Source organism: Saccopteryx leptura, chromosome 9 (assembly GCF_036850995.1).
Source record: "Saccopteryx leptura isolate mSacLep1 chromosome 9, mSacLep1_pri_phased_curated, whole genome shotgun sequence".
In the NCBI taxonomy this organism is placed as follows: domain Eukaryota; kingdom Metazoa; phylum Chordata; class Mammalia; order Chiroptera; family Emballonuridae; genus Saccopteryx; species Saccopteryx leptura.
Genome location: NC_089511.1, coordinates 20,015,976 through 20,043,484, shown reverse-complemented (window position 1 = coordinate 20,043,484; position 27,509 = coordinate 20,015,976). Strand labels below are relative to the sequence as shown.

Here is a 27,509-nt window from a genome sequence, read left to right as displayed (position 1 = left end):
CACAGATTAGGAATAGAAAAACTAATATAAATTAGCGACAAAGGCTTTGGAAGATGTGAACTTCAACGAATATCAGGCTGAAGCTGGAAGTCTTCGGCACATCAGCAACACACCCTTGGGCTGCCCAACTCCCATATCCACCTCAATCCAGGTCTCTTGGGAACTTCCTTGAGAAGTAACTTCGCAATCACAGGGGGCATAGTCTTGCTGAAATTATCTGTTTCTTACTCGTGATTCCAATACAAAACAGAATCCTAAGCATATCAAGATGTTTTCATTATTTTTTTGTTTTGTTTTCATTATTTTAAGAAAGTAATTTTCATTCCCTATTTTAAAACAATTTGTAAATGCCATAAGGTAGCTTTTGAGAACTTGAAAATAATGTATCTATTTTAATAAGTGATGGAATGAAACAAAAAGGCTACATTAGAGTAACAGGCAGCCTTTCTCTGGTCTTGACCATTTTCCTCCTCCCTTTTGCCTCTCCTCATCCACTTTGGCAGGCCCTTCCTTCCCTCCTAGTTAGTTGTTCCTTTTCCTTACTGTGATGCAGGCATGCCTCAGTCCCTGCACCACTGGACTCAAAACCGACAGGACAACTGTCCTCCACCTCAGAGTGAGACAACGGTACACCTTCAGCTGCCAGCTTCTGGGGTTATCAGATCCACCTGAAGGGAATAAAGAACGCCCTTGCACCTTTAATTTTAAATAAGAAACTCGGGGGTGGGGGGAGAAAAAAAGGTGAGCTTTGTCTATCATCTACTCGCTGGTAAAAAAAAAAAAAAAAAAAAAAAGAAATTATTAGCTAGGATAGTTAATTCCTGAGTTCTTCTCATTAGCCAAATTAAGCATGTCAAGGATCTACCTACTGGCTCAGAGTGTCCAGGGACATCCAAGAAACAACAAAGATCTATCATCATCCTTTTTGGTTAAAATACTAGAAATACCTGAGATTTAAAAAGCAGGGAGAGCCTGACCTGTGGTGGCACAGTGGATAAAGCATCGACCTGGAAACACTGAGGTCGCCGGTTCAAAACCCTGGGCTTGCCTGGTCAAGGCACATATGGGAGTTGATGCTTCCTGCTCCTCCTTTCTGTCTGTCTGTTTCTCTCTCTCCTCTCTAAAATGAATAAATAAAAAATATTAAAAAAAAAAAAAAAAAAAAAAAGGCAGGGAGAGCCTGACCAGACAGTGGCGCAGTGGATAGAGCATCGGACTGGAATGCGGAGGACCCAGGTTCGAGATCCCGAGGTCACCAGCTTGAGCGTGGGCTCATCTGGTTTGAGCAAAGCTCATCAAGGTTGCTGGCTCGAGTAAGGGGTTACTTGGTCTGCTGTAGCCCCACGGTCAAGGCACATATGAGAAAGCAATCAATGAACAACTAAGCTGTCACAACGAAAAACTAATGATTGATGCTTCTCATCTCTCTCCGTTCCTGTCTGTCTGTCCCTATCTATCCCTCTCTCTGACTCTCTGTCTCTGTTTAAAAAAAAAAAAAAAAAAGGCAGGGAGAACATCTTTTATTGTATTCAACTGGGAACATCGGAGGAAGCTGAGTAACAAGTGGTGGCCCAGCACTGGGAGACGGAGGACAATGACTGCTGTTGCCTGCACTCAATGCTTAACTTGACCTCCATGAAACATGGAGGATGCATTCAAAACAGGACTGGTTCCTTATTTTTATTATTATTAAAATATAATTCACATAGCATAAATTCACCCTTTTAAAGCATATAATTTGGTGGCTTTTAGCATATTCAGAGTTGTGCAGCCATCACCATTATCTAGCTCCAGAACATTTTTATCATCCCAAAAGAAAACCAACCCCACACCCATCAGCAGTCACTCTTCATTCCTCTCTTCTTCCTAGCCCCTAATCTTCTTTATTATATGTAGCTTAAGTGTCTGTTTGTCGCCGATAGCTTATTGGTTGCTTGCGTAACTGTACTAGCCAATGGGGTAAAGTTGCCACGGCTGAACACAAATTGAGCGTGTCAGGGGGAAGGTGAACATTTGTTTGCATTGGCAATCATCTGTTTTACATAAAAACTACGTCTTAACTTAATTTCTTTTAAGAATGCCTCCTAGAAAATACAGCACTGAAGAGGAGAGAAAAGGAGCTAAAGCTGCACAAAAACAGCTTTCTCAACAAAAAGAAACCATTGAGCAGAGAAAGACAAGGCTTGCTTCAGTCGCAGAGCAAATGCGTCTTTCTCGGCAAAATGAGACTGATGAGCATAGAGAAACAAGGCTTGCCTCAGATGCAAGACAAAAAAACCTGTCTCGACAAAATGAGTCCCTTGAACAAAGGCAGGAGAGAAATGCAAAAAAACGACAGAGTAATGCTGACCGAAACGCAAAAAGGATTAAAACAGTTTCAAATGGAGAAACTTTAATTTTTGAGCATTCCTCTGGTGACATGAATATTAAATGTGAACACTGTCAGTCCTTAAACTTCAAGTTAGAAACTAATCGATTTGCCTGTGGCAAGAAAGGATTTTCTCAATGTTGCAAGTACGGAAACATTGTAGTTCCACTAATTGAGAATTATCCACCACTCTTGAATAAATTATTGACTAATCAGCATCCAAATAGCAAACAGTACATGGATAGCATTCGATCCATTAATAGTTCGTTTGCTTTTGCGTCCATGAGAAACAAACCAATTGACTTGCCTGGACCAGGACTTTATTGCTTTCGACTTCATGGTCAAGTTTACCATCAAACTGGAACTTTGCATCCTTCTGATGGGAAAAGAAAGTTTGCTCAATTATATATACTTGATCCCTCAGAAGCCAGTTCGGCACGTTTAGAATGGAATAAAAGAGTTCCTGAGACCTTACTTAATGAAATAGGGGAATTATTTCAAGACATTAACCCATTTGCTACTGCATATAGAAGGGGAAACCCCGTGGGGCACTAAGCAAAGGGTTGTCCTTGCCGCCTGCCCTGGGTAATTCAGTTTGAATTAGCAGACAACTTTGCACAAATCATTTTAATTACAATTTATAATATCTAGAACAGCGGTCATTTCGTATGACCATCGGGCTTTCTAGTAACCAATAATCTAATTTCTGTATCTATGCATCTGCCTATTTCAGACATTTCAAGTAAATAGAATCGTAATTATGTGATCTTTGGGTCTGCCTTCTTTCACTTAGCATAATTTTTTCAAGGTTCACCCATATTGTAGCATATATCAGTACTTCAATCCTTTTTATGGCTGAATAATATTCCATTGTATGGATATACCATCTTTTGTTTACCCTTGAACAACTGATGGGCAACTCAACATTTTGGCTGTTAAGATGGGATGATTCACCTTACCAGGCAGTGGCACAGAGGATAAAGTGTCAGAATGGGATGCGGAGGACCCAAGTTTGAAATCCCAAGGTCACCAACTTGAGCACTGGCTCATCCTGCTTGAGCATCATGGGCTCACCAGCTTGAGCATGGGCTCATCAGCTTGAGCACACAGTTGCTGGCTTGAGCATGGGATCATAGACATAACCCCATGGTCTCTGGCTTGAGCCCAAAGGTCACTGGCTTGAGCAAGGGGTCACTCACTCTGCTGTAACACCCTGGGTCAAGGCACATGTGAGAAAGCAATCAATGAACAACTAAGGAGCTGCAATAAAGAACTGATGCTTCTCCTCTCTCCTCTCCCTTCCTGTCTGTCCCTATTTGTACAACTCTCTGACTCTGTCTGTCAAAAGAAAAAAAAAAAAAGGATGGGATGATTCTTTTTTTTTTTTTTTTTTTTTTTTTTTTACAATTTTTTATTGAGAGAGAAAGCAGAGAGAAAGAGAGAAGAGGGGAATAAGAAGCATCAACTTGTAGTTACTTCTCATATGTGTCTTGACCTGGCAAGCCTGAGGCTTCAAATCGGCAACCTCTGCATTCTAGATTGACACTCTATCCATTGCGCCACCACAGGTCAGGCAGGGTGGGGTTTTTTTGTGTTTTTTTTTTGACAGAGACAGAGAGAGGGACAGATAGGGACAGACAGACAGGAAGGGAAAGAGATGAGAAGCATCAATTCTTTCTTGTGGCACCTTAGTTGTTCATTGATTGCTTTCTCATTTGTGCCTTGACTGGGGGGGGGGGGGGCGCGGTTACAGCAGACTGAGTGACCCCGTGCTCAAGCCAGCGACCTTGGGCTCAAGCTGATGAGCCTTGCTCAAACACGATGAGCCTGCGCTCAAGCTGGCGACCTCGGGGTCTTGAACCTGGGTCCTCGCATCCCAGTCCAATGCTCTATCCACTGCACCACCACCTGGTCAGGCAAGTGTGCGTTGATTCTTAAAGCCAGTGACTACAAAGGCCATGGGCACCTTCGGCAGACAAGCAGCCAGCATTCTGACTGTGCCCCTTCCGGTCCCCTTTTATTTGCCCTGTCCAATCCTGAGTCAGGGTCAGTCTTTCAACAAATGCTCATAGACACTAGTCTATGCAAGGCTCTGAAATACAAAGGAGAATGTCATGGGGCCCCTACCTTTGAGGAGCTCAAATAGCTTGCTTTGAGGGGCCCTATTAAATAAATCCTCAAAGAGCTTTGGGCAAGAGAAAGCAACCATACATCGAATCGCTCTTGCAATGTATCTAAAGCACCTGATCATTCTTACCACCCAACTCTAGCAAGAACCTTTCATACCAGTCGATCTTTTAGAGGCAAATAGGTTTAACCACTCACTAGCCTTTGAGTGATACTGGATAAGCAACATACCTTCTCTAAAATTTAATTCCTCAGCCTTAGCTGGTGGCTCAGTGGATAGACCACTGGCCTCGCACATGGACATCCCAGGTTTGATTCCCAGTCAGGGCACTCAAGAGACGGGACCATCTGCTTCTCCCCTCTTCCCTCTTTCTCTTCTCTCCCACCTCCCCTCCCACAGCCAGCGGCTTGATTGACTCCAGCAAGGCCCCAGGTGCTGAGGATAGCTCCCTTGAAGTGCATCAGCCTCAGATGCTAAAAATAGCTCAGTACTTAAGCATTAGCCCAAGTAGGGTTGCCAGGTGGATCCTGCTCAGGGCACATGCGGAAATCTACCTCATTATCTCCCCTTCTCTCACCTTAAAAATAAGTAAATAAATAAATAAAATTGCTCATCTGTGAAATGAACCTAATAATAGTACTTACTTATAAGCTTACTGTAGGGATTAAATGAGTTCAGGTAAAGCAGCCAGCAAATAGTAAATGCTCTTCAAGTATTAATGACAAGCTAAACTAGTTCTTCTTGATGCTGTAATTCTAGGCTCTGGGATTCCTGAAATATTTGACCCAGCTTAAGTCAAGAAACCACTGAACACTGACTTAGAGATGAAAGGGCCTGTGTAGCAGATGAGCCAATGAAGAGGAGAACTACTCATCAGCACCAAGATTTTATTTTTAATTGCCAGCTGTAAAAACAGGCAGAGCTTCTTATTTATAACTATAGATCCACCCGGCATCCACTTCTTGAAAGATGTGGAAGAGCGTGTTCAAAGGATTCCTCCTTTCCTTCACACTTTCATGCTTTTTTTCCCAGTGCTTTCCAACACGTACTCTTCTTTCTTGGCCTCTTCCCTTCATCCAACATTGATCCTTCCACTCCCCAGAGGCCCATATTGAAAAAGGATCAAAAGGGACTGAACTTTGGCAAATGACATCCATACAAAGACGGAGCACATAAAAAGAGAGCAAGAGGTACAGGGGAGCAAAAAGCATGGATGACGAAGAGGAAGAGGGCCTGCCCTAGGTCAGGACTGCAAAGTCTTGGTATTTGGTGCTTTCCCACAAAACAGGTATTAACACTTGACTTAAAACACAAACTGTTGCCTGACTAGGCAGTGGAGCCGAGGATAGAGCGTCGGACTAGGGCACAGAGGACCCAGGTTTGAAACCCTGAGGTCGCCAACTTGAGTGCGGGGTTGCTGGCTTGAGCAGGGTATCATTGACATGACCCCATGTCGCTGGCTTGAAGCCCAAGGTCGCTGGCTCGAGCAGGGGTCACTCAGTCTGCTGTAGCCCCCCAGTCAAGGCACATATGAGAAAGCAATCACTGAATAACTAAGTTGATGAAACGAAGAATTGATGCATCTCATCTCTTTGCCTTTATGTCTGTCCCCATCTGTCCCTCTGTCTCTGTCACCAAAAACAAAAAACAAAAAACAAAACCCACAAACTGTTTGTTTATAAGCCAAGAGGGGCAGAAGCAGAGGACTGCAACCTTGTAAAAAATGATTCAGTTGGTTCTTTTTAAGGGAAACAAGATCCCTCCTGCCTCTCAGAAATTCCAGGGTCTGTAACAGTCCAAAGTGACTCAAAATCACTCCAAAGCAGCTGATTTGACCCCCCTGGGAGTTTCTAGTCATGCACCATACTGCAGGTCTCAAGGGTGGGAGCATCAGATCTAGACTCAGAGACCAAGGTTCCAATTCCAGCGCTTCCATAGCACAACTACGTGAGCTCATGTGGGCCACTTCACCTCAGTGGGGTCTATTTGTTTCAAATCAATAAAAACATAAAAAGAAAGAAAATGGGATGCATGACAAACAGCATGCATTTCATACATGTCAAAAAGAACACCAGTATTTTAAGCATTAAAAACCCACTACCTGTCCTGCCAGACCGTCTTTCCCATCCTCCTTGGAAGCATCTAAATTGGTTGCCAACCCAGAAAGTCTGCCTAATTCCAGAAAGTGGCACTCAAACTGGTTTCAGCAGCACCGCAAAGAAGTACACTTGGAAGGGTATCATCCTCAAGAAAAAAGAAACCCATTAGCTTGTGGTCTTCCGAAGGGTCTTTAAATGAAAAGTGAAAAGGAGGGAAAATCAAGTTCCCTAAGGTATAATGCTTTGCTATACTTAAAATACATACTCGTATAATAGTACAAACTGAAATTTTATTTCAAAATTTAACTTCCCATAAGAAGTACTCCTTAGAGGTGTATACACACCACTCCATAAGTGCCTTCACCCAGTCTCTTGACTCTGACTACTGTCCACATGCCAGCTGCTCCCACATGTGCAGCTCTAGCCCAGGCCAGTCTCCAGACTTCCCTATCCAACTGTCCACGACACTGGCACCTGGATTTCTATAGGCATTCCACAACCAACGTGAACAAAACTGAGCCCCAAATCTGTGCCTCCTACAGTCTTCCTCATTTCAGTTAATAACAATTCCATCCTTCGAGTTATTCATGCCAAAGACCGACACGTCACCCTTGATTTTTCTTCCTCACATCCCACATTCACAAACACTGTACTTCAGAACAGACCCGTGGCCCAACTTCTCATCACCTCCATCACTACCACCTGGTCCATCCTTCACCTGGAACATGGCAGTAGCCTCTGAACATGTCTCCCTGACTCTGGCCTTGCTCCTGTTATTTTCCCATATGGCAGGATGTCCACTCCACTGCTCAAAACCCTCAATAGCCCCAACGAGGTCCGAGTGAAAACCAACATCCTTACAATGACCTGGAAGGCCCTCCATCACCTGACCTGCCCATCTCTCCCCTTACCCACAACACCTCTCTGACCTCATCCTCTGCAACCCCACTCGCTCACATCCCTCCTGTCAGGGGCCTCCTGGCTGGTTCACAAACCTGCCAGGCGTTCCTGTTCTTTAGGGCTGTTGAATTTGCTGTCCCCTCTGCCTGGACCCCTATGTCCCGATATGGCCACACAGCTCCCGCCCTGACCTCCTTCAGGTCTTCACCCAGCCGGCACATTCTCAGGACGGCCTGAGGACCCAAACTCAAAATCACAACCCCAACCAACCTTCCGCAGCCCATTTCCCTGCTTTATTATATCATATGTATTTTACCTGGTTGTTTTGTTTATTGAACCTTTCCCCACTAAAATTGAATATCCACAAGGGAAGGGATATTTGCCTTTCTTGTGTACTATATTCATGGTGTTTACAACAGTGCTATTCAATATAATTTTTAATCTTCTAGGAAGTATTTAAAAACTGAAAAAAAACAGATGAATTTAATTTCAATTATAATGTTTAACCCAAAAAGCTTAAATTATCATTTAGAACATATATTTATATTAATATTATATTTATTATAAAAATATCAGTGAGATATTTTACCTTTTTTATTCATACTAAGTAAGTCTTCAAAATCCGGTGTGTATTTTACACTCACAGCGTATCTCCAGTGCTGGACAGTCCCGTGTGGCTAGTGGCCACCATACTAGACAGCTCAACTCTAGAACAATGCCTGGCATAGAGTAAGCACTTACAAATATTCATTGGATGAAAGAGTATTTTCCGCCTGTCCTGTGGTGGCACAGTGGGATAAAGCATCGACCTGGAACACTGAGGTCTCCAGTTCGAAACCCTGGGTTTGCCTGGTCAAGGCACATAGGGGAGTTGATGCTTCCTGCTCCTCCCCCATTCTCTCTCTCTCTCTCTCTCTCTCTTTCTCTCTCCCTCTCCCTCCCTCTTTCTCTCTCTCTCTCTGAAAAAAAAATTAAATAAAGTCTTTAAAAAAAAAAAAAAGAAGAAGAAGAAAGAGGCCCTGGCCGGTTGGCTCAGCGGTAGAGCGTCGGCCTGGCATGCGGGGGACCCGGGTTCGATTCCCGGCCAGGGCACATAGGAGAAGCGCCCATTTGCTTCTCCACCCCCCCTCCTTCCTCTCTGTCTCTCTCTTCCCCTCCCGCAGCCAAGGCTCCATTGGAGCAGAGATGGCCCGGGCGCTGGGGATGGCTCCTTGGCCTCTGCCCCAGGTGCTAGAGTGGCTCTGGTCACGGCAGAGCGAGGCCCCAGTGGGGCAGAGCATCGCCTCCTGGTGGGCAGAGCGTAGCCCCTGGTGGGCGTGCCGGGTGGATCCCGGTCGGGCGCATGCGGGAGTCTGTCTGACTGTCTCTCCCTGTTTCCAGCTTCAGAAAAATACAAAAAAAGAAAGAAAAAAAAAGTGTATTTTCCCAGGAAGAGGTAGCTATGGTACAGTACAGTTTTCTGAATTTTAATAGCATCCTACATTCACAATTTTTGCTGTGATCTATATTTTTTTCTTAAAATGTCATACTTTTTATACTTTAAAATAAACTTTATATTACTTCTATGAATCAAAAACTGTGAGCCTCAGGATAAAAGGCTTGGGCTTGACTTCCTGCTCATGCACTAACTCTGGACTCCAAAGCAAGGAATATGCTAAGCCTGTTTCTTCATCTGTAGAATAGGGACAATACCAATCTTCACAGGCCAGGGTGAAATTTTAAAAAGATGTTGATATAACACAGAAAATGACAAGTCTGACAAGAGCTGGAACTTGGGGTCAAATCCCCCTGTCCTGCACTTATAGCTCTGTGACCTTCAGAGATTTGTTTATTCACCAAACATTTACTCAGTACCCACACAGGCCAGACACTAGGCTATTAGCCAAATAAGCCAAATCAGATATGACTTCTGCCCTTGAGGGATCAGGCATCTAGCAAAGAGAGAAGCCAGTAAACAAGAGCAGTAAGTTGTTAAAAAATCAAGTCATCGGGGTTCCATTTGTTCATTGTGAAATGAGAATAACACCTGCCCAACCTAAATCACAGGACTGCTACAGAAATCAATTTTAAATGTTCACCAAATACTCCAAAAATTTGAACTGACACTACATTTAGCACAGGACCTCTTTTTTCCTACTTGCAACATTTTAGGTTCACATTGATGCTTCCCCTGTCAAATGTCCAGTTTGAACATTCACTACAGTTAAATCGCATCCATGTAATTCATTCCACTGCTGCAAACTGCAGTAAACAAAGAGATAAAAAGGATGAACAGCTTTTCACAAAGGCATTTAATCTCAAAGTCATGATCCAGGTCATAGTTGTAAAGGAGCACAACACAGACCTCGGAGTCACCCTACCTAGTTACAGTATGTCAAGATAAGCAGTCACGCGGTAAAGGAAGCTGAATAATTTAAAATGAAGAAAGAAAAGTCCTAAAACAGTTGAAGTAGACACTGTCCAAGGTTTCAGCAGTCGCTCTGTTGCTGCGGTAATGCTGAGCTAGGTCGTGCTCAACAAAGTTTAGGCTAAAAGCCATTTCATGGCCGGAGCAAAGTGCCCACCACACTCTTTTTCTTTTCAGCTGAGAAGTTGATGTGATCTGAGAAAAATCTCAAGGAAAGATGATCTGAAGGGTTAGGTTCACAAGTAGAAACCCTACCCAAGCAGGACTACGTGGGTACGACGAAAGCAAAGAAGCTTCTGTGATCCCTCCTGAAGTTTAAAAACTGATTGGGACCGAAACCAAAGTCTCGGGGTACAATCATTCCAAGGAAGAAAGAAGGAAGAGACTCTCAGATGGGGTTCAGGCAGCACCTTCGTGATTTCTCCTTCTTTCCCACCACGGCACATGCCCATTCTCGGGCGCCCCCTTCCAGTTCAGTCCCAAGTTGCCCCTTCCTCCTGTCCCGACCCCTCCACAAAGGTCACTCCCTCCATCCCTGGAACCTAGACTCCAGTCCCCCTGGGGAAGGACTTGCTGTCCGCCGCCGGCCCCCCTGGCTGCCTCCGCGCCCACCTCGGAGCAGCCCGGCGCACAGCCGGCGGCGCGCCCACCCCGCCAGGGCGGGAGCCGGGACACCCCTCCTCGGAGGCCGGAACCGCCGCGGCAGGCCCCTCCCACAGGAAGCCACCGCCCCCCGGCGCCCGTGCCGCACCGCGCCCGGCCCCCCGCGGGCCGCCGCCGCCCCAAGCCTGCCCCGCGCCCCCGCCCGCCTGCCGCGCCCCCCGTGCCGGCGCTCGCTACCTGCCACGGCCACAGAAGCGGCGCTCAACTCCTCTCCCACTTCCGCCTTCCACCGCCCGCACCCGGGCCGGGTCACGTGGTCGCGCGCGGTCACCTGACCCGGAAGAGGCTGGCCGGACCCGCAGGTGTGGGCAACCTAAGCCAGGCCTGGGTCCTTGGACCGGGAGAAGGCTTTCTTATCCCTCGTGTTTAAATAGTGGAAGCGCCTTCCACTCGCTGGATGGCTCCGGAACAATCAGATAAATTGAGGACTCACTAGTGCCAGGCGCTTCATATACTCTTCCCAGCAACCCCGGCGGCGGGTCTATTATTATCCCCACTTAACAGGTGAGAGGAAACCATTCAATCAAGTCTTCGAAGATTGAGATCCTTAGTAGGGTTGCCAGATAAAATAGAGAATATCTGGTTAAATTTGAATTTTAGAGAACCAACCGTGTAATGTATAAGTCCCAAATAGTGCATGGGACATTCGTATCTACGCTTAAAAAAAAAAAGTTTCTGAAATCAAATTTAATTGGACAGCATATATATATATATATATTATAAAGACAGAGAGGGACAGACAGGAAGGGAGAGAGATGAAAGCGTCAGTTCTTGCAGCTCCTTAGTTGTTCATTGATTGCTTTCTCATATATGCCTTGACCAGGGGGCTACAGCAGACTGAGTGACCACTTGCTCAAGCCAGCGACCATGGGGTCATGTCTGATCCCACGCTCAAGCTGGTGAGCCCATACCCAAGCCAGATGAGCCCCCGCTGAAGCTGATGACCTTGGGGCTTCAAACCTGGGTCCTCTGCGTCCCAGTTCAACGCTCTATCCACTGTGCCACCGCCTGGTCAGGCGATAGCTTATATTTTTATTTGCTAGATCTGGAAACCGAATGCTTCCTATGAGTCAGGCACTATTCTAAACTCTACAAAAAAAAAAAAAATCCAGCTTTTTTGCTCTGGTGGGTTAGCTGGTCAGTTAAGTGTGGTCCCTGAAGGCCAAGGTTGAGATTTGATCCCTGGTCAAGGTACGTTCATGAAATGACCAGTGAATGAAAGCACAGCTAAATGAAGCAATAAGTGAATGCTTTTCTCGCGCGCGCGCTTTCTCTCTTCCCTTCCTCTCTTAAGTCAATGAGAAAAAAATTTAAGTGATAAAATATACATTTTTTAAAAAATAAAAGTACTACAAACTAGCCATAGGCACTGTGCAATAATTATTGTTATTTTGGGGTCTTCAAGTTTGGATGGATCCTACTATGCATACAAATTAAATTAGTTTTTCTCACTATAAGAACTGTGGAGCCTGACCAGGCAGTGACACAGTGGATAGAGTGTCGGACTGGGACGCAGAGGACCCAGGTTCAAGACCCCGAGGTCACTAGCTTGAGCGCGGGCTCATCGGGTTTGAGCAAGGATCACCAGCTTGGACCCAAGGTTTCTGGCTTGAGCACGAGGTCACTCGGTCTGCTGTAGCCCCCCAGTCAAGGCACAGATGAGAAATCAATCAATGAACAACTAAGGAGCCGCAACAAAGAATTGATGTTTCTCATCTCTCTCCCTTTCTGTCTGTCTGTCCCTATCTGTCCCTCTCTCTCTCTCTCTGTGCCAAAAAAAGAAAAGAAAAAGAACTGTGGAGACAGGAGCTATATCCCAGTTCCTAAAGCAGTACCTGGCTCATAAGAGGCCTCTTTAAATAATTGGTTGGAATAAATAAATAAATAAATAAATAAATAAAAATAATTGGTTGAATGAATGGATTTCATCAACATTTATTGAGCACTGAATTCATAGTTCCTACAAATGAAAATTTTAAAAAGGCACATAAAAAAATCTGAACTATTTCATTATAAAAGAGCCCCCCCAAAGTTAAAAAGTAAATCAACGTGTTCAATTAAGGAAAAAAACCCTAAAATATAGTCCCTAATTTTCAACCTATTTAAGAAAGTAAGCCACACAAGTAACTGCACTGTAAAGCAAAAATAATAACTGCTTACTGAGTGACAGAACTGAAATGTCTTAAGTGTAGTGGGAAAGAAGAGTTCAAATCTGTCCTTGGGGAAAAATTTAGGGAGGTACATCAGGGACCAGTTTATAGAAGAGAAAGTAAGCCGCTTTGGAGACTACTAAGCAGTGATTGGCAGACAGAATGTTCAGGCAGAGGAGAAAACAAAGGCAAAGGCAGAGACAAGAATTAGTCCGGGACACTCCCAGGAAAGTCGGGGGAATTCTAGGGATACTTACTGACTTCACATAGTGTTTCTTCTGCATCAAGCTTTTCTCTCCCCTAGCCCACTGTTAAGTAGATATTTTCTCATAGCCTCTATATTTTTCTAATCCTGGAAATAAACTCAGATCTTCACTGACACGCAAGCAATCCCTTCTCTTTCATAAAGGGCCTCAATGTAAAAGTTGACATTATAGCCACATGAGTTATACATTGTCTTCTCACATGTGTTTGTAAACTGTTTCAAGTGACCACAATTTTACTAATAGTGTTTGAGATTTCTTCACTTTAAAAAACCAGGAGCTGCAAAAAAGTGAAGCGTTTCAGGGCTCACTTCACCTCTGAGAGACCCTGTCCCCAGTCACCCTGTGCTACCACAAGCACTACCCTAGATTCCCTGCACACCCCCTTGGACTTTTATACCTTGATGCCTTTGCCCTGGCTCCAAAGTCATAAACTGTGAAGGTGTCCCTAGTCACTACACAAAATATCACTTTGTTCAATGCCATTATATCACCCAACCCATGGTAATATAAATTAGCTGTCAAGACAAACTTGTTTTAAAAATGGAAGTCCTTGTAAGGCTTTAGGGACCTTAAAGACTAATGTTAGAGGGAAACAAAAGAGATTAAAATACTATAAAAATAATAAAATATACAAAGTGTCAAGAATCCTTTTATAGGTATACCTCATTTCATTGCACTGCACTTGCTACAAATTGAAGGCAAGACCCTCCACCAGCAAAAAGAATATAATACTTTACTGCCCTGGCTGGTTTGCTCAGCGGTAGAGCATCGGCTTAATGTGTGCAAGTCCCAGGTTCGATTCCCAGTCAGGGCACTCAGGAGAGGCACCCATCTGCTTCTCCACTCTTACCCTTCTCCTTCCTCTATCTGTCTTCCCCTCCCGTAGCCAAGGCTCCATTGGAGGAAAGTTGACCCGGGTGCTGAGGATGGCTCCATGGCCTCTGCCTTAGGCTCTAGAGTGGCTCCAGCAGCAATAGAGCAATACCCCCTGGTGGGCAGAGCATCGCCCCCTGATAGGCATGCCGAGTGGATCCCTGGATCCCGGGTGGGCGCATGCAGGAGTCTGTCTGACAGTCTCCCCGCTTCTAACTTCAGGAAAATACAAAAAAATGGAAGAAAAAAAAAAAGAATATCACACTTTACTGACACGCAATATCTCCAAGGTATTAATACATATTCTTAATGTTTACTAGAAGATAAATGTCTGGGAGCCTCACCATTCTTTTCCTGTTTCCCTAATCAGTGGTTCTGAAGTGTGTCCTCCAGGTCAGCAGGTTAGCAGCATCAGCATCACCTGGAACTTATTAGAAATGCAAAATATAAGGCTCTGCTCAGTCATACTGAATCAGAAACTGAGGGTGAGCACCATCAGTCGGTGTTTGCAGGTTCTCCAGGTGATTCTCATGCCCACTGAAGCTTGGGAGCCGCTGACCTACATCACTTTTCTTCACTGTAGGGTTCACAGAATTCTCTGCCAGTTTCAATAAACCTCTCTTGTGATGGAGTCAAGTTCCAGTCTTCCTTATTAGGCAACAGGAGCAATTGAAGGAGAAATTAAAGACAGGAATACTAACTAGCATTGAGTGGATTACACTTTCTAGGCATGAGGTAAGAAGTTGATTAGATAATAGAAATGAATGTATGGGGGAACCAGGCACCACAAACATTTCAGAAGAGACATCAATAAGATTTAACATGAGGAACACCCCAAGGGGGTGTTCAGGAAATCTAGGGTAAGGGTGGAAATAAAGATGACTCAAAGATTGTTACCTTGAATGCCTTTGTTGGTAATGCCTTTAGTAAAAATTAAAACTAAAAAAGTGTGGGAAGTTTAAGCTGGAGTGGGAGAGAGAATTACTTCAGTGGAACCTGCCTCCTGAGGGAAAATGCCCACAATTTTCTGATATACGCGCCCAGAAGGCTATGCTGGGGAATAAACAGGGAGTACACCTAACCATTTGGGAGGCATTCCTATGATGGGATAGCTAGAGCCTTGAGGTTAGATAGTATTGCTGAAGAAGAGGACTTAGAGAGACAAAGGGGTCAAGACAGTTCTGTGGAGGGTGTCCTGTTTGCAAGGCATAAAAAGAGAGTCCAGTGAGGAAAGGCGAGAAGCCATTAGGGAGGCAGGGGGCCAGGTGAAGAATTATCAAAGTCAGGGAAGAAGAGAAAGCCCAGAAAAAGGAGCTCGTCAGCAGTGGCAAATTCTGCAGAGAAACTGAGAAGACCAGAAATAAAAACAAAAAATTTGATGACGAACTCAAAAATTAAAAAAAGGTTTCAGTCAGGCTATTACAGGCAGGTAGGGCAGGAACCAGCCAGTGGTTCTGGAGGTTGAAGAGCCCAAGGGGTAAGAAAAGTTGAGACAGACTCTGGCAAAAAAAAAAAAAAAAGATTTGGGTAATTGCTAAAGGAAACTGAAGGGTTTTTGGAAGTAGGATGCATAAATTATAGTCAAAAGGTAAGATTGGAGTGAAGACTTGAAAAACAAGGTTTGGAGCCTGACCAGGTAGGTGGTGGTGCAGTGGTAGAGCGTCGACCTGGCATGCAGAGAGCCCAGGTTCGAAGGTGTGGAATAACCCAACATCACTGAAGACTGGTGACTGAAAACTCAAGTAACATTCAGCCAAAATTCACCAGCATGAATTTGTAGTAGGCCAGATCTCAGAATGATGGAATCTCAGATTTGAAAGGGAATTTGGAAATCAGCTCACACCCCTTCAGTTCGATTCAGCAATAAACTATTTGCTAGTATATAATGTGCCCTGCTTAGGGAAGTGAGGCAAGGATATTAGGTAAATAAGACATAGACCCTTGGCCCCAAGTCAGTCAAAGTGAAGTGGAGAAACGTAAGCAGCAGTCACTATAGCACAGCGGTTCTCAACAGGTGTTTAAAACAGGCAATACCTGACTATGTAGTCAGGGGCACTGACCTCTTCTTTCCCCTTAGGTTGTGAAATAAAAGAAATAACAACAACCAACACAACAACAACATTTTGAAAATCAAAATGACACCTATTTTTTTGGCTTTAAGCTTAGTTGGTTAGTGTCCTCCAGATATGCCAGGGTTGCAGTTGGATCCCAGGTCAGGGCATATACAAGAATTAACGAATAAATGGACCAACAAGTTGGTGTTCCTATCTCTCTCTCTGTCTCCCTTTTTTTCTCTCTAAAAATTAATAAATAAAATGTAAAAATGCTAAATTTAAAAAAGTGGTTCTGTTTGACTAGTCATGATAGCTTAGTTGTCTTGAGTAAAATATCACCTTGACAGTAAAATAATATCTATATTATAGACTTGTGATCATTAACTTAGGTTATCTGTATTGATTGACTTTTTTTTTTTTTACTTTTTTTTTTTTTTTTTTTTTTGCATTTTTCTAAAGCTGGAAACAGGGAGAGACAGTCAGACAGACTCCCGCATGCGCCCGACCGGGATCCACCCGGCACGCCCACCATGGGGCGACGCTCTGCCCACCAGGGGGCGATGCTCTGCCCATCCTGGGCGTCGCCATGTTGCGACCAGAGCCACTCTAGCGCCTGGGGCAGAGGCCACAGAGCCATCCCCAGCGCCCGGGCCATCTTTGCTCCAGTGGAGCCGTGGCTGCGGGAGGGGAAGAGAGAGACAGAGAGGAAGGCGCGGCGGAGGGGTGGAGAAGCAAATGGACGCTTCTCCTATGTGCCCTGGCCGGGAATCGAACCCGGGTCCTCCGCACGCTATTGATTGACTTTTAACAATGAGAATATACGTAGATTTTACACTTAAAAGTAAAAAAAAAAGCTGTAAGTTCTAAACGCTGAAGCACATTTCTTCAGGTAGTCACTCCTCCCAAGGTTTGACTCCGCCCACAGCCCCTGGTTTGGCTGCTAGCGCAGCGCGCGTGCGCCCAGGTAGCTCCAGTCGGGAGATGCGGGCGCCGCCGCCAGGAGGCGCCGCTAAATTGCGACTGCTCCTCGGGATTCCCAGGGGCCTGAGGAGGAGTGGGACGTAGGGGCGGGCGCAAGCGCACTGTGGGCTTGCTGGGCCAAAATGGCGCCTGTGGAGCACGTTGTGGCGGATGCCGGGGCTTTCCTGCGGAATGCGGCTCTGCAGGTACGGGGAGCTCGGGTGGCGAGGAGCAGAGTCAGGGTTGGCGGCCCCTGCAGGAGCGCGGGAGTCCGTTTGGATGTGATGAGCTGGGCTGGTCTCTCTGCAGGACATCGGGAAGAACATTTACACCATCCGGGCTGTGGTCAACGAGATTCGAGATAAGGCCACGCGCAGGCGACTCGCCGTCCTGCCCTACGAGCTGCGTTTCAAGGAGCCCTTTCCGGAATACGTGCGGCTGGGTGAGTGCCTCTGCCCGGTGTTGATGGCCTGGCTGAGTCCCAGGGTGCAGATGGGACCGGCTCGGGTGCGAATTGGGGTCTGGCAACTTTATCAGCCATTGATATAGAAGCTTCACATTCTAAGGAGATCGTGGTGGAGAAGAAGCTACTTGAGTCAGGAGTCAGCCGGGCTTTGCCGGTTACTAGCTATATTCCCACTCAGACTCTTGAAGCTTGATTGCCTCATCTGTAAAATGGGGAGTAATAACGGCACCTACACCTCAGAGGTTGCTGGGAGCATTGAATGAGAACTTGGTCACTCATCATGGGGTCTAGCGTTTTGCAAGCATTCAATAAATTTGTTTGGATTAAAAATAGAAGAGCCCAGATTTCCTACTCTGGCCCACTTTTCAGTAGATGAGAGTGATAACTGTTTTCCCCTAATTGTTTTTGGATAATGGAGGCCAGCCTCAAATCAGAAAAAAGAGATGGCTTTCAGCTTTGCCTTAGCCTTGAAAGAAAACTAAACAGTTATCACTTGGCTTGGGAGCCGCATTGGTCTTTTCTTAGGGTCAGGGTGTGATGATGCTCAGGAAAGGTCCTAGGTGATTGGAAGTACTTTTAGGATTTAGAGGCTGATAGTGGAGATGATGTTCGCTACAGTATTAGTTTGTGACTTCTGTAGCTTTTCTTCACCAACTTACAGTGAGATCTTTCACAAGTTACTTAATCTTTCTGAGGAAATTCTAATAGTACTTAATAGGATTTGGTTGAAGGATGAAATGAAAAACCTTTAACAGTGCCTGGTACATAGTAAGTGCCCCCCAAAATTGCTGTTAGTTAATAACTGCGCTTTAGGAAATGTGAGCAGTGAGTCTAGTCACTGTTCCATGTAGCAGTGTAGTGCAAGACCCCTTTCTGTTACTGTGTCGGGATTTTTATTGTACATGTTTATTGTTGCTTTCTCAGGAAAATAACAAGAGTAGCAGCTGGATGTTAATGCTTCCTGCTCCTCCCCCTTTCTCTCTCTATCTCCCTCCCTCTCACTCTTTCTCCCCCTCTGCCCTCTCTAAAATGAATACATTTTTTAAAAAGAAAAAGATGATGAAATAAATGATAATGTTAAGAGGTTTTTCCTGGCCTATTGATCTTAAGTTCTTTTCACTTTCATTGTGGTTATCTAAGGTCATAAGATTTTTTTACTCTAAATGAAGCTGAGCATCTTTTGTTTACAGTGACTGAGTTTTCAAAGAAAACTGGAGACTACCCCAGCCTCTCTGCCACAGACATCCAAGTACTGGCACTTACCTACCAGCTGGAAGCAGAGTTTGTTGGGGTGTCACACTTAAAACAAGAACCAGAAAAGGTAAATCGGGAGAATTGTTGGTTTCATTTCACTTTTTATTATGGAGAGTATCAGATGTACAAGAATAGAGGGAATGGTATAATGGACTCAGGGTTGTCTTCATTCTGCTTCCACAGTTAACTCGTGATCTGTTTTCATCTCTTTTGACCTGTAACCCTTCTGAACTTAGACATCAGATTTTACTGATGTTTCTTGGTGTGTCCCCCTTTTTTTTTTTTTTTTTGTATTTTTCTGAAGCTGGAAACGGAGAGGCAGTCAGACAGACTCCTGCATGCGCCCGACCAGGATCCACCCGGCATGCCCACCAGGGGGCGATGCTCTGTTGCAACAAGAGCCATTCTAGCGCCTGAGGCAGAGGCCATAGAGCCATCCTCAGTGCCCCGGCCAACTTTGCTCCAATGGAGCCTTGGCTGCGGGAGGGGAAGAGAGAGACAGAGAGGAAGGAGAGGGGGAGGGGTGGAGAAGCAGATGGCCGCTTCTCCTGTGCGCCTTGGCCAGGAATCAAACCTGGGACTTCTGCACGCCAGGCTGACACTCTACCACTGAGCCAACCGGCCAGCGCCGGTATGTCTCTTTTGAAAAGTAATCACAAGACAATTATTATGTGTGTACGATACTAATTCCCTAATATTGTCAACCAGGTAGTTAATGTTCATGTTTACCAGTTTTATAACATTTTAAAAGTAGGTTGTTTGGCTCAGGATCCAAATAAGGGTCATGCATTGCAATCAGCATGTCAATCTTTTGATCTGTAGGTTCTTGGGAAGTTTGGTTTAAATTTGAAAAATTCAGAAAGAATAAAAATCGACATTTTTTTTTAACTAGAATTTTTTCCAGAAGCAGAAACTTGCCTCCCCCCCACCCAGCATACCTTAAGAATTCTGGGTTCCTGTTGTGCTTTTAGGGACTTGCCCATGTTGTCTAGATAAAAGAAACTAATGACTTGTGCCTGGGCCCCAATGGCTGTTTCCAGACCAGAGGATTTTGGAAACCAAATAATTAACCTTATAATAATTAATTTCAAAAGTGTTGACAGAATTGCTTGATCTCCTCTGCTGTAGATCATCCAAACCATGGTGACTCACATTCTTATATGTGTTAGAACTGCCCTCAAATTGTTTTCAACTAGGCTTAGAGTCCTTCAATCCAGAAAATGTAAAATTGATGCCTAAGATACAGACTTCTGCATGTCCCTGGAATGTTTTGGGGGGATGGGGTGAATGAAAGAGTTGTGTTGACTCTGTGACTGGTAGCATCCACCAATTCCTAAATCTTAGACATTGCCTTTTCCTACAGCCTTTTGGGCAGGAGTTAGGTATTTTGTATCAGAAGCTTTAAATTAGCCTGTCTTTTCACTAAGAGTGATCCACTCTTAGGCATTTATTCTAAGGATATAACCAAAGCTACTTCCAGATTTCTAGATGATGTGTTCATTACAGCCTTATGTATAAGGACAGAAAAAGAAATGTCCCAAAGTGCTTATTTGGTAGAGGAATCACTTAATTCTTCATATAGTCATGTACCGCGTAATGGCGTTTCAGTCAATAACAGAGCACGTGTGCAACAGTATATGTATATCAGATATATGGCCCAGGTATGTATATGGCCCAGATGTGGAATATGCTAGACTGTCCAGGTTTATGTAAATGTATTCCATGATGTTACCATAACGATGAAACTGCCTAATGACACATTTTCCAGAACATATCCCTGTCTTTAAAAGGCACATGACTGTAAATATTTATATTTCCCAGTTATTTAAACATGGAATATCTTTTACTTCAATAAACACAGGAAAATAACTGTTTTCTTTTTAAATTACTCTTCCATGTTGCATTTTCAAACTGTGTTTCTTTGCTTAGAGCCATCACATTTTTCTTTTCTTTTTAAAGGTTGAAGTGAGCTCATCGATCCAGCACCCCGAAACTCCCCTACGCATTTCTGGTTTCCATCTGCCCTCAAAGGTAATTCCTTGGACAAGTCATAGTCATCATACCTTTTCTGCTACGAGTCATAGCTCCACAAATTGACTGTTTACAATGAACCAGATTTACCTGGATTACTAATCTCATAGTTTGTCCAGCCTTGTCTAAACTGACTGGTATGTCATATATATCATTTTGTCTATAACCCTTTTAATGTTCAGGTTTTAAATTATACTTTTAGCATCAGCCTAAACCCCTACAAGAAACAGTAGAACATGAACACGCAGCTGGCGAGCCTGAGGACTTAGAATTCAGTTCCTTCATGTTCTGGAGAAACCCTTTGCCTAATATTGATCATGACCTGCAGGAGCTACTGGTAAGGCCCTGACTTACTGTCTCCTCCTTGTGACACAATTCCCCCTGCTGTCCCCGTGGGCTGCAAGATCCTGAATTCTGTTATGTTGCAGCTGAACGAAGGTGAGGACGTTCAGAGTGAGGAGGAGAAGGAAGAGAACGGATTGGAAGATAGTGATGACGATGGCGGGTGGATAACCCCCAGCAACATCCAGCAGATCCAGCGGAGTTTTGAGCAGTGCTCCATCCTGAAGGACGTGCAGGTCGGCTGTGTGACCACGGACTTCGCCATGCAGGTGGGTGCGGTGGGCATCAGTTAGCCCTGGGCTTCGTGTCATGCCTGTCGTGGGCAGCGGTCCCTCAGAGGTTTGGGGGTGTGTACAGAGCTAGTGCGTAATGGTTCTAGAAAGTTTGCCTGTGCTCCTTGGTTTGCTCGGAGGCCAGAGAATCCTAATATAGTGACACACTGTATATCGGATATTAAATTTTTAATGTGTACTGTTCATAATCTATTGGTACTTCTCTCAGTGTGTGTGATGTTCTTTGCTCAGTTAAGTACTAGGAGAATGTAGAGAGGGCTCTGACAAAATCAATGCCTCCGTTAAGAGAGATTGCTAGGGAGGGGCCATGGCGAAACGAGAGTACAGCCCCCCAGCACTTGAGAGAAATCTGGGTCCTTGTCCTACTTGTGTGTCAGGAGAGGCATCCTGGGCTGACTTTTCCTTCGCAGAAGCCCTGTAGGAGCCCACCCAGGGATTGTGGTGGTCCTTTCACTGATTATACAGATGGTAAGGAAGGTGGAGCTGAGCTCCGAGTCAGTGTGGCTCTAACTTGTTGGTTGCAGAATGTCCTGCTTCAGCTGGGGCTACACGTGCTGGCGGTGAACGGCATGCTGATCCGCGAGGCCCGGAGCTACATCCTGCGCTGCCACGGCTGTTTCCGGTACGGAGCTGGGAAGGGCGCCCAGGGCCCCCGCTGCGCTCCTCTCTTCCACCCCCTTGCCAACTTCCTGAAGTAGAGCCTTGCCTTGTGTACGTCATCCCATTGGGGCACCAAAACCCCTGGGACAGAGACGGCCAGTGACCCTGCACACTCCTGAGAAATCGAAGGAAGTGCTTTCCATCCTTACCTCAGTGGCAGAGAATGTAGGGTGTGGGTTCTGGAGCAAAGAGCCCTCATTGATGAGAAGGACAGAAGTGTCTATGGAGTGGTGCCTGGGGTTTGCTTTGAAATAATACACACTGGGAGGTCCGCCGTTAGGGCTGCAGTGGACAGGAAAGGGCGAGGCCTTGGGGTACGGTCCGTCCTCAGCACACATGCCTGTTCAACCATAGCAGCTTTTATGGTGTCTCCTCTATAATCCGTTAATATATTCTGGGCAGCTCCAGAACCAGCTCCTGGCCGATGCCCAGGCTACATTGGGACACAGTATTTAGAGCCAAAATAATATGCCCCTAGAGAGAGTGCGGTGATAGTGAGAGCATTGGTTCTGGAGCCAGACTCCCTGGGTTTCCATCTGCCCTCAGAACCCATGTCACCTTGAACATACTACCTTACCTTGCCTCAGTTTCCCCATCTGTAAACTGAAGGTAGTAGCAACCCCATAGGATCGTTCTGACGTGAACCTTGTGAACTAAGGCTGACAGAGTCCGGTTAGGGTTCGCTGTTAACGTAGCACTGTGCTGTTTTCATGTTGACATACTCACACCTGTGTTGTTTCCTGTTGGCTTCTGAGAAACACAGCTGCGGTTTGCTTATGTCGTCAGCATGAGGCCAGGTGGCCTTGGTCTGTGACGGGTGCTATATGCTTTAGACTTGCCCCAGTTCTTGTTCCCTCCGTCTCTGAGTCCTGGAGTCACCTTGTGCTCTGGGGACAGGGTTTGCCGCCAGTAGCTCCAGTGCAGCATGTCTCCTTTTATGTCTCCAGGACAACATCAGATGTGAGCCGACTGTTCTGTCCACACTGTGGAAACAGGACCCTGAAGAAAGTGTCTGTGACCGTGGGCGATGACGGAACCCTGCATATGCACTTTTCCCGCAACCCCAAGGTGCTGAACCCTCGCGGCCTCCGGGTGAGTGGCCGTCTCTCTCCTCTGAGCAGGGCCAACGTCGAAATAAACGGAGGACGACAATTCTTGTAGTTTCTACAAGATACTTAATGAAAGCCTGTGATGTAGGTACCAAGACAGATGGGGGAAGTGCACACCAGAGCCTCCACGTGAGGGTTTTGAGGAGTTTGCAGTTTTAATGAGAAACAACCAGTAATTCCAGGCAGTAATGATAAGGAACTAATGCATGTGGGGTCACAGAGCGAGGTCATTTACAGTGTGGTTAGGTTTATGCAAGTGTTTGAGGATGGCCAGAATTTCCAGAAGCTTCATGAACCCGGGAGGAAGAGGTGTTTGATGCTCAGCACAAAGGAAGTCCTGGCGGTACAGTGTGGTGAGCTTGTCCTGAGGAATCGGGGAGAAGGGCTGCGCACCTGACCGCGAGAGCGCAGCCCACCCCGCTGAGCTCGCCGAGAGTGGTGACTGCTCTTAATGCGCGAAGAATATTTTTAACTTTCTATTTTGAAATAAGTTTAGCTGTATTCAAAAGTTACAAAAATAGTACAAATAATTCCCATCTACCCTTCCCTTAGACTTCCCCAGGTTAATCTTCTACCCTACTTATCATTTTATACAGTGGGCACCCCCTTATCCGCAGTTTTGCTTGCTGCAGATTCTCTTACCCACTGTCCACTGTAGTCTGAAAATAGGACGTGGAAATTCCAGAAATAAACACCGTTCTGAGCAGAATGATGAAATCTCGCACTGTATATGCTCCTCACCCGTTAGTCACTTCGCCAGCTCGCTTATCAGCTCAGCTGTGGTGTTCAGGGAACATACGGGTACCTAACACTGCCCACCTTGCCAGTGTCATTCTGCTCACATGTGCCTTGTTCCGCCTCACGTCGTCACAAGAAGACAGTGTATTGTTGTAATTGTTCTATATTATTATTGGTTAATGTTAATCTCTAATAACTTAATCTTAGGTGTGTATGTGTTTGTGGGAAAAACAGTATAAATAGGGTTTGGTACTATCCGTAGTTTCAGACATCTCGTAGGGGTCTTGGAATGTATCTCCCATGGATAGGAGGGACTCTGTGTGGGTATGTTTTTCCTAAATCATCTGAGAATAAATTTTGCATGATGATCCTTTGCCCCTAGATACTTTGGTATTTCCTGAAACAAGGACATTGTCTTACATAACCATTGTATAATTATCAAAATCAAGAAAGTTAACATTGCTACAATGCCACCATCTAATTCTCTGGTCTGTATTTAAACTTTATCATAAATTTCCCTTATAGCAAAAGAAGGGGGTGGAGGTTGGTCCAGGATCCAATCTAGAATTACACATTGCTTTTATTTGTCATGTCCCCTTTAGTCTGTTTTTATTGATTGATTGATTCATTAGTTGATAGATTTTATTGAGAGAGGAAGGGAGAGACAGGAACATCGATCTGTTCCTGTATATGCCCTGACCAGGGATCAAACCAGCAATTTCTCTGCTTTAGAACAAAGCTCTAACCAACTTAGCTATACAGCCAGGGCTCTTTAGTCTCTTAAATTGAAGTGGTTTCTCAAATCTTTGGTCTACATGACCTTGATATTTTTGAAGAGTACAGGCAAGTAATTTTGTAGAATGTCCCTTACCTTGGGTTTGTCTAGTGTTTGTTCTTGGTTAGATTTAGGCCATGACTTGTTGGCAGGAACACCAGAGTGATGTGTCCCTCTCAGTGCATAGAGTGTCAGGAGGTAAATGGCTATCAGTTGTCCACTTTACTGGTGATAGTAGTAAGCGGGTTTCTTAGGTAACCACAATATAATTATCAAAACCAAGACATTAACATTGCCGTGATATTCCTGTCTAATCAATGGACTAGATTCAAACTTTGCCACAGATTTCCTGTAAAGTTATTTTTTGTGATAAGTAACTTATGGAAAGATATTCCAATACTGTATAAAACTGTTTCTCATCAAACTTGAACTCATGGTTCTAGTTACGTGAATCAGGTTTTACAGTGATGGTTGCCAAATGGTGATTTTCTAATTCCATCATTTTTTCTATATGTGTTACTTGGCATTCTTCTGTAACAAGTATTTTCCTGTTAATGTATTTATTTATAGGAGTGTGGTCTTGTGGATTTTTTAGTCTCTGGTCTGTGATCCCTTACCATCATTATTTATTTAGATGCTCAGACTGTTCATGGAGGCCCTCAGGCTGACTTCTGCATCCTTTTGATGTGTCCCGATTATTTGAACACTTTCTTTCTGGCCCAGCAAAATGTTCCGACGCTTCTCTCACTGCTCCTGCCCCTGCTCTGGAACCAGCCATTTTCCTGAGCGGCTCTGTGTCGTCTTTATGGAGAATGGGTTTTAGAAGCAAAGATCTGGGCATTGTTTGTGCTCACTGTCCTAGAGTGTCACTGATTCTCAGCCCACGGTGGACAGAAGTGGCAAATGTGTACATGTGTATATAAATACACACGTTTTAAAATTGAGCTTATAACAGCAATTTCAGCTCACCACCAGTTCATTCTAGCCCCCTCTCATCATACTCATGATTCCCTTATTAACACCATTTCCCCTAATAATTTGCCCAACACTACAATATGTTAGCACTTCAGAACTGCTTACATACACCACTATGGAAATGGTACTTGCTTACTAGAGTTCTGTGTTTATGTATATAATTTTCTCTAGTCAAAAGGCTGTGTTGGGTTTGTCATCTGAGCTGAGGTGAGGATCCATGGGAAGGTGCATGTCATGTGCTCAGAGCAGGGTAGGCGGTTGATGTCATCGCCTGCACCCAGAGCTGTGAGGTCAGTTTCTAATGGCCTTTCTCCGTCTTATCTGCAGTATTCACTTCCCACTCCCAAAGGGGGCAAATACGCCATCAACCCTCATCTGACTGAGGACCAGCGCTTCCCCCAGCTGCGGCTCTCCCGCAAGGCCCGGCAGAAGACGGACGTGTTTGCCCCTGACTACATAGCTGGGGTGTCTCCCTTTGCAGAGAATGACATCTCCAGCCGGTCCGCTACCCTGCAGGTCCGAGACAACGCTTTGGGAGCTGGGAGGAGACGGTTAAATCCCAATGCTTCCAGAAAGAAGTTTGTGAAGAAAAGGTGAAGTGCAAGTTCCATAGCCAAGCTGGAAGCTGCTGCAGCTGCCAAGTTCTGGTGTCGCCTTTCCCCAGCTGTGCAGGCTCCAGAACCGTCTGGGTGGAAAGAACGGGCCCGGCTTCCACATGCTCCATGACTCCTGTGGAGGGCTGGTTGGGTTGCGGTGGAACTTGGTAATGGGCTGGCCGTGAGCACCCAGAGAGTGGGGGCTCCTGCCTTGCTGAGAGGGGGGTTGATGAAAACGAGAACTGTGCCCCAGAGCCATTCTTCAACCCTGTGAGAGGGAACTTCCAAGTGATAATATTTTTCTAATAAATGTGGTTGCAAGCTTCTGTGCATTTTTCATTAAATAGGCCAGATCTTTTCTTTTTCTTAGGTCGTTTGAAGGCTAACACTTAAGGTATGCACAAGGGTCAAGCATTTAGATTTATGTTTTTTTGTGAGGAAATGTACTGTTACAGTAAAACTAAGTGATACTATATTCTGTCTCAAAACATTCTGGTCATTCAGGAAAGTTCACTTTACTATTCTGAACTCCCGTAGAGCCTTTCACCAAGATTCACCCACTGCCTGATCACAGTGGATATAGCGATGACCTGGAACACCGAGGACCCCAGTTTGAAACCCCGAGGTCACCAGCTTGAGTGTGGGGTCACTGGCTTGGCCTGAGCCCATCCTCCCTCCCCATGAAGGCACATATAAGAAGCAATCAGTGAACAACTGAAGCGACTCAACTACAAGTTGATGCTTCTCATCTCATCCCTCTCCCCTTCCTTTCTCCAAAAAAAAAGATTCTTAACATTTCTCCTCATTTCCTTTTATTTCCATGCACACAAGTACTCAAAGTATGTCCTAGGAAACGGACGTTCTTTTATGTAACCACAGTACAATGATCAAATGAAATTTGATACATTATTATCTAATGGATACCAATACTGTCTTCAATGCATTTCTCCCCAATTCTAAAGTTTCTCAGCCTTTTTGTGAAAAATTCTTAGTCTTTTGTGAAATTGGCATTTTTAAAAGGTACAAGCTAGGTTTTTTAAAATGTGCCACCTTTTGGGTTTGACAGATTGTTTCCTCAATTAGATTGAGGTAGTCACTTTGGGCCGGAATGCTCCATGCGTAATTAGGTCCTCAGCGCAGCACTAAGTGAGGTTAACTTCAGTTACTAGGTAAACGAACCTCCAGGGTCCCAAGATTGCTCCTTTATGTCGACAAGACGTACACAAAGTACTATCTTCAGAAGTTCCTTAGTTTTTTTTCCGTATGGTAATCTTATCTGGTATATAGTTAATTTTTTTAGTTCAAATTCAATTTAAGGTATTTATTTTTTTTTAAATCTAAAAAAAAAAATGAAAGAAAAGCCAGACCTGTGGTGGCACAGTGGCTAAAGCCTTGACCTGGA

The 27,509-nt window shown here is 44.9% G+C and overlaps 2 protein-coding genes across 3 annotated transcripts in view; one reads left to right on the top strand and one right to left on the bottom strand.

The window, feature by feature from the left end:
* WWP2 (WW domain containing E3 ubiquitin protein ligase 2) overlaps positions 1 to 10,836 on the bottom strand; it is a 156,027-nt gene extending 145,191 nt beyond the window's left edge. The window contains exon 1 of one of the 2 annotated variants that reach the window (XM_066348153.1): positions 10,743 to 10,836. The gene's annotated coding sequence lies outside the window, so the exon portion shown is untranslated. Of the gene's footprint in view, positions 1 to 10,514; positions 10,614 to 10,742 lie in introns of those variants that run through there. The other variant, XM_066348154.1, reaches the window with a different exon arrangement.
* A 6,089-nt stretch (positions 10,837 to 16,925) lies between these two features.
* On the top strand, positions 16,926 to 26,433 carry NOB1 (NIN1 (RPN12) binding protein 1 homolog). The gene is made up of 9 exons (XM_066348477.1): positions 16,926 to 17,074; positions 17,178 to 17,310; positions 18,525 to 18,655; positions 20,548 to 20,619; positions 20,822 to 20,956; positions 21,048 to 21,230; positions 21,779 to 21,876; positions 22,862 to 23,006; positions 25,839 to 26,433. Exons 1-9 carry the CDS (start codon positions 17,012 to 17,014, stop codon positions 26,106 to 26,108), a joined length of 1,230 nt encoding a protein of 409 aa, XP_066204574.1. The 5' UTR covers positions 16,926 to 17,011; the 3' UTR covers positions 26,109 to 26,433.
* The last annotated feature ends 1,076 nt before the right edge of the window (positions 26,434 to 27,509 follow it).